The sequence below is a fragment of the Vespula vulgaris genome, chromosome 18 (assembly GCF_905475345.1).
Source record: "Vespula vulgaris chromosome 18, iyVesVulg1.1, whole genome shotgun sequence".
Classification (NCBI taxonomy): Eukaryota; Metazoa; Arthropoda; class Insecta; order Hymenoptera; family Vespidae; genus Vespula; species Vespula vulgaris.
The window spans coordinates 138,752-151,299 of NC_066603.1; the positions used below are offsets into that span (position 1 = coordinate 138,752).

A 12,548-nucleotide genomic window follows, 5' to 3' on the forward strand; every position below is an offset into this window, starting at 1 on the left:
ACGACCTGTCCCGTGTGTCTCGCCATCGGAATTGCAAATCGTGCTTTCAAGCCGATCGAGCTGAAAAGGAAAAAAGAAGGGACGTTGTGTTCGGACGTTCGAGGGCTTTACAGAAAAATCTTTGCAAAGAGGATCTGCTGTTTCGACGTTGATACAATTTACGGATTATCGAAGATAAGGGGAGGGAGAGAGAGAGACTAATAGTTCGTTTAACTAATAAAACGTTTAATCAACGGAGAGCCCAACGATTTGTTTGACGGTCGAAGCTTTGGAATTGTCCTCCTGCTCCTCCTGCTCCTCCTGCTCCTCCTCCACCTCCTTCTTCTTACTTCTCTTTCCGCTTCTCGTCCTGTTCCTCCTCGGTCCTCCCCGTCATTGTTTGCGGGCGAGTTTACGTCTTCTCTGCCAACAGGTGGCCTGGAAATAGAATCGTTTCCAATTTTCTATAACTAACATCGATCGTCGAGCGAGTATCGAAAACGAGGGTCGAAAATATCCGAAAGCAATTTCGAAAAATCAAAAGTTTTCGTAATTGCTACGATATCGGACGACAGATGGTCAACGGTCGATATTTTTCGAGAGCGGCGGCAAGGTCCGTTCGAAAAATATCGAATGGACGAATATTGAATTCGACGGAAAAAGAGTAGAAGAGTGTTCGTTCGATTTCACAGATCGCTCGTCGCATGGTACACCGTGGCATTATTACGCGTTAAACTATGAAACCACATTGGCCGGGTGACAGACGTTGCTCTCCTTTTCCTTTTTATTCAGTCGGCCGCGGTACTTGATCGAATTCATTAAGGGTCTCGCTGTAAAAAGTCGTTTTTATGGTCAAGCGCGTAAAATGGAACGCGCTTCGCGTTAATCTCGGGCTCTTGCCCGCGACGGCCGACGCGGAGAAATTCGAGCTGAAAATTCTCTTCCTCCGTGGTGGATACAATGACCTCGACCGTTCGTTTATTTTTATCTCCCTTTTTTTTTCTCTTCGCTTCTTTCCGTCTCTCTGCTCCTTTCTCTTTTTTCTTCTTTCTCTTTTCTTTTCTCTCTCCTTCCTTTTTCTCCTCTTTTACTCTTTCAGAAGGACGTCGATGAAAAAAGCGTTTCTTCGGTAGTCATTGTCCTTTCGAGGGAAGAGCCTAAAGGTACGTACGTAGATACTCGTATATAGTAAATTCCTCCTTTATTATAGGACTGATGGAAAAAGGTAAAAGGAAAGGCTGGAGAGAACGAAGACATATTTTGCGTGCCCTTCCGACATTCCTCTTCTCGAGTCTCTCTTTCTCTTCGGTCTTCGTCGAATCGTCGAAGCTGAAAATCTAATATCGGATCTAATCGTCGTGGAGTTAGTCGTAAAGAGGGCTCGCGCAGGCATTCTCGCGTCCTTTATATCGAATTATCGAGCGCCTTAGTTTCTCTGCTAAGGAAGATGGCTGTTTCTAGGACTCTTCCTCGAACCGAGGAAAATCGCATTCCTGTCCGTCGCATCGGAGAAGGATGACGTTAACCGTGTCGTGTCTCTCGTTCTTAGAGAGCGTGTGACTCTAGGCGACAGGAGTGTATGGGCAAAGTACGACCGCGTTTTTAATGAATCGGAGGAGCATCGGTTTACGCGTGCGAACGATCGTTTCGCGTTAAGCGTTTTATACGAAAACCGATAGCGCCTGTAAAAAAAGCTTCGTTCCGATGCTCGAGTTGTCTTCGAACGAACATTATTGCATATAGACGCGATCTGTTCTTTCTTCTCCTTCCTTTTTCGTTCCTCTTTTCGAAGAAAACGAAGCTCTGAAAAATTCAACGGAGTCCCGATCCTTCTCGCTTCGATCCATTCGTCCTCGAAATGGGATCTTGTTCGCGAAAATCGGTCAAGAGTCACGGCTGTACTCGTTGCTGGCGTAAACCGTTAGAAAATCGGCCTTAAGCTTCCTCGTCTTCGCTCGCTTCGCACGTTACCTTCTCCGATCGTTCTTCGTTCGAGCGGACGAATCGACGAGCCCCGCCGACATTTCCCTTTTCACGGAATCTTTTCCAGCCTCGTTATTTCCTTCTTCCCGATCTTCTTTCTCGTCCATTTAGTCTTTCTTCTTGGACTTTTGTTTCTTCGATCTCCTTCTTTAGCCTCTTCCACGAGACGCAACGGAATTAAATTCCGCGGTTCCCTTTCATTAATTAATGGATATCGAGCGTAGGCTAAACTCTCCTCCTTTTTCTCGCGCGCGACGAGAACAAAGGATTTCTTCTCTCTTTCTCTTAAGCCGAAAGGGATTCGATTAAACGTTTATCGCGTCCGAGCGTCTATGAATCGAACTTGCGAAGGATCGCTAACGAGCCTCACAAGCTCTTTGGGATTTTTCATTTACGCTAAAGGACGCGCGCGTGGAGAGCTCGTTCGAAACTTTTCCTTCTTCTCGTTAAACGGAGATATACCTTCGCTTGGCACGACCCTTTTTCCATCAAGGAAAAGCGGTGCTCGAAAATGGAGAAAACGCACGTTCACCTTGCTCGGTTTAGCGGTTTTCTACGTGGAACGAGAGAAACGAAAAAAAAAGAAAGGGAAGGAAACAAAATTTCAAGAATCTTATTAGGGCAACGCCGACGCAAGCGATCGATGGAAAGCTGAGAAGACGAGACTGACAATGAGTCTCTTAACGCGCGATAGAATTTCATTAATGTTATCGCGGAGAGGTAGGCGAAGAGGAGGAAGAAGGTATTATACGAGCCTCGAGATAGAGGAAAACTCGTAAGGAGATTTGTCCGGGACGATATCAAAGTCTTTCGAATACGAGAGACTGCCTCGAGAGAGAGAGAGAGAGAGAGAGAGAGAGAGACGTCGTCCTTGAAAATCGAATGGGAAGAGACTCGCGAGAAAAGTAGCTGACGTCTTTTCTAATAGATTTCGTTGATTAATCCGATCCTCGCGACCTGGAGAACGTTATACCTATTAGGGAGGAAACGAGAGAAGGTACCTAGGAGCGTTGAAAAGGGACGTACCCAAATATATCAAGGGAAATGCATACGTCTCAAGCAGTGGAATATCTTTTAAACGATTCGAGATACGAAGGACAGAGAGGAGAGTAGCTATTAAAAAACCGACCGGATCTTCCTCTCGACGTTCTTCGCTCGTTCCTTCTAATTAAGAATGAAATATCGAAGAGTAAGGTCCTCCGCGCGGATGTTTGTACTCCAAAGATACGCGATACGTGTCGCTTCTTCGATACGCGGTCGTCGTACGAGTAGCCGGTAGGTATATCAAGATTGAAAGGCCCGATGAAAAGCCAGGAAAATAGGAAATAGATAGGGGAAGCGGACTGCCTTTCTCGCGAAAGACGCGAAAGAACGTACGAGGGAGCTTTCATGCGCCTTCCCTTTTCCCTATCGCCGTTCTTATTTCGAGCGTCGCGAGTTTCCTTTCTCTCTGCTTAAGAGATTCTTAATAATGAATATCTCTTTGAATGGAGCCGAGCGCGATGTTTTTAGAAAGTCGCGTGCGAGTACCTACGAGATCCTCCCAACGATCCTCCTCTTTCCAGCTACTTTCTTCTTCTTCCTCTTCTTCGTCGTCGTCGTCGTCGAGAGAACGTGTACGAGAGCGGCTTCGTAATGTCAACAAACCGCGAGGGAAAAGGGCTCCGTTTCGCGCGAATACCGACCACCTACATAATTGATCGCTTCTATTTCCCTCCGTTTCGTTCTTTTCTCTTTCCGTTTCGCAACCGCTTCCGCGCGAACCTTTTCTCTCTCTCCGCGCACCCTGGGTCGTAGAAAAGCAGTAGCATCGGCAGGGCTCTTTGCGATCCGTCCTTCTATTCTTCTCTCTATAACCGAGGCCTCGTTTTTCATTTTCTTAGAACGCTCGGACCCTTTGAAAGCTGTCCTCTATGCAGCTAGCGATGTTTGCGCAAACCCCAAAGACTACGAGCTCGTTTCACTCAACCATTCTCTAGCCGGTGCTGGAACGGTCAGTGCTCGTCTTCTTCTCGACGAAGAACGAAGAGATGTTTCGTGACTCCGAAACTCTCTAGGAGAAGTTCGATTCGCAAGCTAGCTCGTTGTTTCATATTCGAAATCGATCCGAGTCCGAGGGGCGAGTTTCGCGGGGACGACACCGATGACGGGGAATGCTGCCGAGGAGGAGGAAGAGGAAGGGGAAGAGGAAGGGGAAGAGGAAGGGGAAGAGGAAGAGGAAGAGGAAGAGAAAGAGAAAGAGAAAGAGAAAGAGGAAGTCTAAGCGGAAAGGCAGCGGTTATAGCAACAGGTGGTTTCAAAAATTCATTCCTTGCGTTCCGACTATCGACTACTAGCGTAGACCCATCGACGCCTCTTTCCCCGTTCATCCCTCTTACATTCCTCGTCTCACCCTCTCTCGCTCTCTCTCGAAGGTTCGATCCGTTCTCTTTGAGCACGATCGTGTGCCTCTTAATTGTGCATCTCGAAGGCGAACCAATTCCGTCGAGGTAGCTCGCTCGCGTCCCTTCCTCGTGAATTCGAGTATATCGGTCTAAACGATCGCTAACCCTCTCGTATCCCACGAGATACAATGGTAAACGTGCCGAGTCCCCGTGATACGTCATCCGCTAACAACGGGCTACGAGGATATGGATTATTCGTTATGTAAATCGGATCAGCCTCGAATACACCGTAGATCGTTGTTAAATTAGTAAGGAGACGTACCGGTTTCTCTATTCGATATAATTTCCGATTAATACGACTCGTTCGAATTATCTCGATAAGAACGTAAAAGCTCGAATCCTTTCATCGGGTACAGGTTTTTATGAAAATCGATATAGAAACGCGTTTAATCGTTTTTCGCCTTAATACTGTTACTACGTATTATTTTGGAACTTACAAAAACACGATCTCTTTCTCTCGATCGCGTCCATCTCTATGCGTCTATCCACTCGATCGTCTTCTTCAAGATATAGTTTCTGGTACATCTGAGAACCTCGCTCGAGTCTACGATCTCTATTATCAGTTGACCCACGCGGACTAATACGGTTAAAGTCCTGAAAATCTCGATAAAAATTGGATGCTCGATCGTCGTCGATCGATCTCTTGGAGCTTTCGAATTCTCTCTCAAAGATCGTCGATCTTGACCTTGGTCGACGATACCGTTCAAAGTGTCCAGTTTGCGTCCATATTTCTCTACGGATAACGACCTAGTCGTCTCCGTTGCCGTTGTTCCTTCGCGATCGCTTATATACGAGGATTCACGAGCCATCCCTTTATCTCGATCGGAAACTTTTCGAGAGGGTAAAAATCTCAAACGCCCGGCTGCGTCCGTATCCGTCGAGGATGATGTTTCGCTCGAGGAAGATTCACGATCCACGGTTAACTTTTTACTTAACGAGGAGAAAACTTTCGGTTTTACGGAATATCCTTGATAAGCCACTTTGACGGATTCGGGAACAGCAGCATCTTCGTGGTCGCTTCGACGACGCGAACGTTTATCGCTCGATCTCCAAGTAAATTGAGAAGGATAATTCGGGAGCGTCGGCCAATGGTTTAAACCATTTTCCGAATTATCTTTCTGATCGATCGTCGTTCGCTCGGAAGGATATCTTTCCTCGATATTCGCTCGAGAAATTTCCTCGAAATCCTTTTTCGAGCTTTCTTCTTCTACGTAATTCCGACGAAACGATGATTTAGCGTTAACACCGTACTGGGAAGGATTTCCATAAGAAAAATCGTCTTCGCAGTATCTCGAATCGTTTTCGCATTTTCTTCGAATCGACGTTTCCTTCAAGTTCGTTAACTCGTTCTCAATGATACGCGAGATGAAATCAGTCTCGATGTCGCTCGATCCGAGAAGATAATCGGCCCAGCAATAACCCAACTTTATTTCCTCGCGGTAAGTCTCGTAGATCCAACGCCAGTATTTCAAGGTCTTGTGCAACGAAGCGATAGGATCGTCGTTACTCTCTTCCGTCTCGGCTCGTCCGTGGTGCGCGATCAAGAGGAGTATAAGGAGGAGTCGCAGCAAGACCGACGACGACGACGGTAATTCCCGTACAAAGCTCCTCATCCTCGCGTTTCGTATTTTCAAGCACGGTGCATAAGCACATTTTCGCTTTGTCCTCTTTTCTCGCCTCGCGTCATCTTTTCCTTGATCCATCAAACTCGTTTACGTCACGCGAGAGAAAGAAAATCAAACCGATGATTCCTTCCAAAGTACGATATTTTAAGGATAAATTTCGTTTAAATACTTTCACTCTTGATAATTCTCGTCCGATCGATCGCAACGATAACGATTAACAAGCGTGAGAACGGTGGTGCACCGCGATTCGTGTCGACAGGGATGAGGGAGAGTGGGAGGGAGAGAGAGAGAGGAATATAAAGACGTCGAATGGATGGAATTGGATTTCCAGGACCGCAAAGCGACGCGTTCGAAATGGATTTTCTCGTGGTAGAACCGCACGACAGACTGACTAGGCCTTTGCGAGGGATCCTCGATATATTTCCTCGGTATACCTAGGTACGTTGCGTCGATTAGTCATCGTGGCAAAAGTGTACAAAGTGTATAATCCTGTCCGATAGGATCCTTACCCGACGGACTCCCCGCCTTCGGCTTTTACGGTATACGCTTTTCAAACTTTAAATGGACATGGCAGGTAGTCGACTCGACGGGAAAAATTGCTTCGGCGATTGGTGAAAAAAGCTTTCGCTTTCCTCGAATCGTAGCTCTCGCGTTCCTACGTGCCGAATATTTCGAAATATATTATGAGGTAGAACGTTTCCGAATCGATGCTACGCGAAGGTATGATTTAAGCACGCATCATTAACGGCAAGTTTTAGCAAGTTTCGAATTAGAAACATCTTACGCGAGAGCTACTTATTTACCTCTCGACGTTCCGCTTCGTTAGCGCGGATTAATCGTTTGTAATTTGCGGGAAAGCCGCGCGCTATGTATGTTCGTAGATTATATATATATATATATATATATATATATATACGTACGTAAGTGTACACAGCACACCTATATATAGCAACCGAATCCCATTTCATTTCGATAGCGAAACGGACGCGATTCCGTTCGCACGGTTTCAACTCCGTTTCGCGATTCCCAACTACGTGGACGAAGACAAGGGGAAATAATTAAGTGGAAATAAGAACGAGACCGAGACTATTTTCGATAGAAGGAAAAGGAACGTGCGGACGATTGGAAGGAAGGCTTAAATTCGAAACCGGACTCGAGGCTGCGATTCGTCGTTCCACGTGCTTCGCTCTCGCCAAAGTCTGGCGTTCTTCCCAAGCGAACTTTACGAGGGCCAATCTCCGGTCCGAAAATCTTCCCTTCCCTGCTACACCGTGGACTGTATCTCCGAGGCTGCCATTCGCCCTTTTTCCGCCACCTTTTTCATCGACTTTTTTTCTTTTTCTTTCTCCTTTTCCTTTTCTTTTCCCATTCCTTTATCTTTTTCCTTTACCTACTCTTTATCTCTCCTTTCTCGTCCCAGCTCGAGTCTACGAGAAACTCCGAAAGAGAGAAGGAAATCCAACGGTGTAGCTTAACGGTACGTTTTCTCCCGTGCCATTGGAATTGCTTCGGAGAAATATTTTATCGATTTTAAGAACAACACTTTGGAGTTTCATCGACCGATTCGAACGCATAAATAAGTTTGCAAACTCGAACGAATGTTTACCTACGTCGAGTCGAGGTTACCACCTATCGAGAATATTTTCGACGTCATTCGTATCTTTCCTTCGACGCTCGTTATCGATATTATCGTCGTAATCGAAACGTCGGGTCGTTAAGGCGAGGACGATACGCTCGCTGCTCGAATCGTCGACTCGAGTAAAACTCGTTCGATGCTTCGTCCACGTTTCCACGCGATTTATCCAGGACACATTTATTTTCGGTTCGAAAACGAGCGTAAGGTCGCAATTAAGATCGGAAATCTTAGTTAAATCGGTGACTATCGGGTAGAAACGGCGGAATCGCGCACGTTCGTTCGTGGAACGTCATAGTCCGACGCGATTAAGCCACGTGTCGTATGTCACGATCAGTTTACGTTTCCGCTTGTCGTACCACCTGTCGTTGATATATTTCCGGAAGTACTGCCAACCGAGTAACGATGTCTGCCTTATCGTCTATGTAACGAGCTCGATCCTAGCAACGATCTTATCGAACGGCCAAGCAGTTACCCGGTAGACGCGTTCGAAGCGAACGACGAACGCGTTTCCTCCTTTCCTCTCGATTTATATTTAAGGGATTAACCGTCGTAATGCCATGCACGCTCCTACATACAGCGTATACGATTTTCTCTACGGACCGAAGGATCGAAGATCGCAAAGAAACCTTTTGTCGGAGCGATCGATCGTCGAGCGATTTTTTTCCTAATTTTGCTCTCCCTTTTTTTTCCCCCGAGATCTTCAACGACTCTTCGCGAACATTTTGCGAGAATCGAGGTAAAAAGGTAGAAAGGACGGCGAAGAACGCAACGCCGATAGGAGCTGGTAGCAAGGAGAAAGTTACTATTCGGTAAAGTAACCTCTTGGTAAAATTTACGACGCTCGTATATTATTGCAGCGGAGTCGTCAAGACGATCGTGTCTGCGAGGCCATGCTTTCCCTCGGACGTGGCATCGATTTATATTTCCCGACCGCTCCGCGAACGTTCCCTCTATTCACCTTCTTTTCCGTCATCCATTTTTGTTCCCTTTTATTTCGTACGTACGTACGTACCTTCGTACACGGCCATTCATTATCGCGTTATCTCCATTGCTCGAAAGGATGTTTAGAAAAAGATACTCGTATTTCGAGTCCTGCGAATTTTTACGACTCGTTCCTACGCTTTTGCTTTTCGTCCCGAAAGTATCCACTTCCGATTCCTAGGAAATGAAATAATTTTATAGTCTCCTATATCTCTCTGCGGTAGAAATAACGACGAGGGTAAAATATACGCGAGTTTGATTTTATTTCCCGTTCGTCGTCGCTCTCCCTCTCTCTTCCTTCCCTCGATCGCGGGAAGAAGGAGATTTTGCAAATTGGAGGAGCGATAGGTGGATAGTTTCGTGCGTGAAATGCTCTGACGGATAGAAATATATCTTATGTATAGATAAATTATCTAACGCGCAGTCGCCATCCAACTGGCTTCACGAGATAGAATCCGGGAGCTCGGTGGTTGCTTGAGTGCACCTATTGTTGTCTGGCCTTATTTAAATTTCATACTTTACGACCTTTGTCCTTTTGTAGCCGGTCTAAAATCTACGCTCAACTTTGAAAGTTCCAATTTCTAACAGGGTCGTACGTCTTTGTTTCCCTTCGTTGTTCAAAGAGCGATCAACGACGCGTTAATAAATCAAAAATTTATTTCTCCTCTTTACTCTCTCTCTCTCTCTCTCTCTCTCTCTCTCTCTCTGTCTTACGAATAAAACAGACTCGATATCTCGAAAACGGTAAAAGTTTGTCCTAATCGATGGTAAAGCGTTTATTTTGATAGCAGCGGAGATTTCTCGCGGAGGGCAAGAATCACTGAACCGTGGCCGCACCGCGGCCATCGAGCTATAAAACTTTTGTCCCCGAGAAGGAGAGAGAGAGAGGCAACTCGCGCGCGCGATTTACTCTTTTCGCGGGCCGATTTATATCGGCACCCCCGGAAAGCTTTTACGTTGGTTGCTCTAACGTAGACCGACACGAAGAAACCATCGATGCGAAGCTTTCACGTCCCTAGGAAAACGATTATTATTTTTCCTTTCCGTCTCTCGCCTCTCCCGCTCCGCTTTTTTTTTCCTCGATAACGCACTTTTTACTTTCGACGGTTATTCAGTTATTTTTACGTTATCGAAGAATTTTCTTTGAGCGTCGCCCTTGTTAAAGCATCTCGCGAAAATCTAGTAAATAAAAGCGATGGAACGCCTAACCGAATTATCGAACGAGAGCGATCGTTCGATAATAAGCAAGGAAAATTCCCGACCAGGAGATGCCGAGCCACACGAATCCGCGCTCGTTCGTACGCGTCGGTACGCGCTCGATAGCGTTTGATTCGCGCCCGCATAAATCGCGTTGTTAGCGCGTCGCACGCGTTTGTTTGCGGCCTAGTTATTTCGGATAGAGAAACGTACGGGCTCTCGATCGGCGAACGGACTGCGGCCGGTTATCGAATTTCTTTCCGTCAGAGAGATTTCTGGCGCAGCGCATTCAGCCATTGCTTTTCGCCGAGGCAAGACCCGAGCGTGAACCGTTCGAAGAAACAAGAGTATGATTTTTTCGCTACGCGAGAAGGGAGAAGGAAAGGACGAGTCATAAATCAGCTTTTTCTCGGCTACTCTCCTTGTCGCAGCTTTTGCCGTTAAAACGATTTGCGAGTTCAAAGCTATTGCACGTTTAAAACGAGCCATGCCGAGTAAAACCAAAGAGGGACGAGGATTAAATAATGAAAGGGCTCGAAGCCGAGCGGTATAAGAGTTTTAACGTTACGAAACGCTCCGCCTTCTTCTTATTAATCTCACCTCGAAGCGTCGACGCACTTTCATGCTCGAACGCCATAAAAGCGTCAGGACGACGCGCGGCAACGTAAATCGAGCGGATTTTCCTTCCTAGTTTCATCGTTCTCTCTCTTTTCCTCTTCGGTCCTTGGCGGTAGGATGTTTACAAATTAACTACTCTCGAGTTACACGTTAATTAACGGTGCTTCTTTACAGCGTAAATTGCTCGTATCCGATTTCTCGATCGTTTACTTTCGCCACTCGTCCTTTTTCTTTCTTCCTCCCTCCCTCCCCCCGTCTCTCTCTCTCTCTCTCTCTCTCCCACAAACCTCTTGAAACAAGCGAGATCGTATCGCGTGCTCGACGCGGACTAAACGACCCTCTTTTTTCTTTTTTTTTCCTCGGTCCTTTTCAATTTATAATCACGGTTTGATCGACGAGGATAGAAACGGGGTTGAGGTTGGACCAAGGAAAAAGTTGCCTCGTCGTACTCCTCGAAAAAGGGAAGTAGGATCTCGTCGTTGAGAATGGTATGCGACGAGAACGAAACTGACCATAATTAATCTCGCGGTAATCTCGCGAGGAGCGGAGCGGTCGAGGAGGGAGTTTTGGCGGAAGGGGAAGGAAAGAAAATAGGAAAGGGTCGAAGAGAAAAAAGGAGAAGAGGAAGAAGAAGAAGGAGGAGGAGGAGGAGGCGGACGAAAGAAAAGAGGGTAGCCGTGTCTCGGCGTTGGCTCTCTGACGAGTAGAAGAGAAGCGAGCGTAAGCTTTCGCTCGTTAAGGGTCGTAAATAACGGAGACGTCGACGATAACGAGGCAATTTCCGTCGAGCCACGTTCTCGCGCACGTTCGCGCTTCGGGCATCGCACCGGACGAAATTGTTATTTCGATTCTCCTTCTCTCTCTCTCTCCGAACTCTTTTTATTATCCTCCGGCGTTCACGATTCCCATCCGACGTTAAAGAGTTCGTCGTAGACAGACGTATTGTTTTCTTAAAAATCAAATAAAACACTTTCAACGAGTCATATAGGAGCGATTCCCGTATTACTGCTACCGTCGTGTTATACTTCGTTAAACGTCGAGCCTTGTCAGGGGTTTCGGTCTGTCGAGTCTTTGACGAGGCTTTCTCTTTAAAGTCAATCAAAGGATCAGAGAGAGAGAGAGAGAGAAAGAGAAAGAGTCGTCGAGAAAATCCGACGGAGAAGTCTTTCGTCGTTAATTCGATCCCTTCGATTCTCGGTCCTATCCAAAGGAAGAACTCTATCCGAAGTTAATCAAATTTTCCGCTTCGTTTCGGTTCCACCGACTGCTGGTCGTTTCAAGCGGTGAGCTGAATTACTTGGCCGTTCCGAACGGTCTGCTCGCCGGAGGCAGTGAAATTCCAGCGATGCCGCGAGAAGTCGTTAATTAATTCCTTCTTTGACTCTTTCGATCGATATAAGGTAAGAAAAAGTTATCAGGCCGTCCTAAGGAGATAGAGCGCGCGAGAGAGAGAGAGAGAGGAAAGATTGAAAGAGAGCAAGTATAGACGGACAAATGGTTTGATCGCTCGAACCTCGACGAAGGGAAAGGTTCGAACGTTGAAACGAACGACACGGTGTATGGATGGATCGGAGGAGAGTAGGGTAGCTAAGTGGTAGTAGTCGTGGTTATCCATCCAGGCTGACTTTCGTCATGGTCTTTGGATCGCGTCGAATAGCTCAAAGAGGAACGAAAGGAAAGCCTTCGTGTCGTCTCGCTCGCTCTTTTCGAGCTGCTTCCAGATAGGACCCAGAAGGCGAGAGGTGCGCGCCAGCAGCATCAGCATCGGTGGTAGAAGACGAAGTAGAGCACGCGAGGAGGAGACGAGACGAGACGAGACGAAACGAGAAGAGAAGAGAAGAGAAGCGAAGAGAAGAGAAGAGAAGAGAGACGAGTAAGTGTAGGCGTAAGTGGGGGTGGAAGAGGAGAGTCGGAAGCAGCCGGGGGTTGCCGTGGCGTTATCGACCGGACTGGTGGTCGGTACGAAAGCAGGCGTCGGCGCTGTAGATGCCCCGGCTTCCTCGAGTGCCGGACCATCCTCCTCCATCGCCACCACCACTACCACTGCCACTTCCACCACCAGCATCACCATCGGCATCAGCATCG

General features: G+C 46.9%; 1 protein-coding gene across 2 annotated transcripts; it reads right to left on the bottom strand.

Annotated features, from left to right (window-relative positions):
• Positions 1 to 10: 10 nt before the first annotated feature.
• LOC127070319 (uncharacterized) lies at positions 11 to 12,481 on the bottom strand. Of its 2 annotated transcripts, XM_051008120.1 has the most exons (3): positions 10,446 to 12,481; positions 4,844 to 8,825; positions 11 to 417 (listed from the first exon to the last, which is right to left on the bottom strand). In XM_051008120.1, the coding sequence occupies exon 2, from the start codon at positions 6,107 to 6,109 to the stop codon at positions 4,880 to 4,882; it is 1,230 nt and encodes a 409-aa protein (XP_050864077.1). In that variant the 5' UTR covers positions 6,110 to 8,825; positions 10,446 to 12,481; the 3' UTR covers positions 11 to 417; positions 4,844 to 4,879. The 2 variants fall into 2 exon arrangements, 1 of the variants encoding a protein (XP_050864077.1); XR_007784463.1 differs by lacking the exon at positions 4,844 to 8,825.
• Positions 12,482 to 12,548: the final 67 nt, after the last annotated feature.

Excerpts from the sequence above, each read along its gene's own strand:
- LOC127070319 (XM_051008120.1), bottom strand. The coding sequence starts at position 6,109 with ATGGATCAAGGAAAAGATGACGCGAGGCGAGAAAAGAGGACAAAGCGA.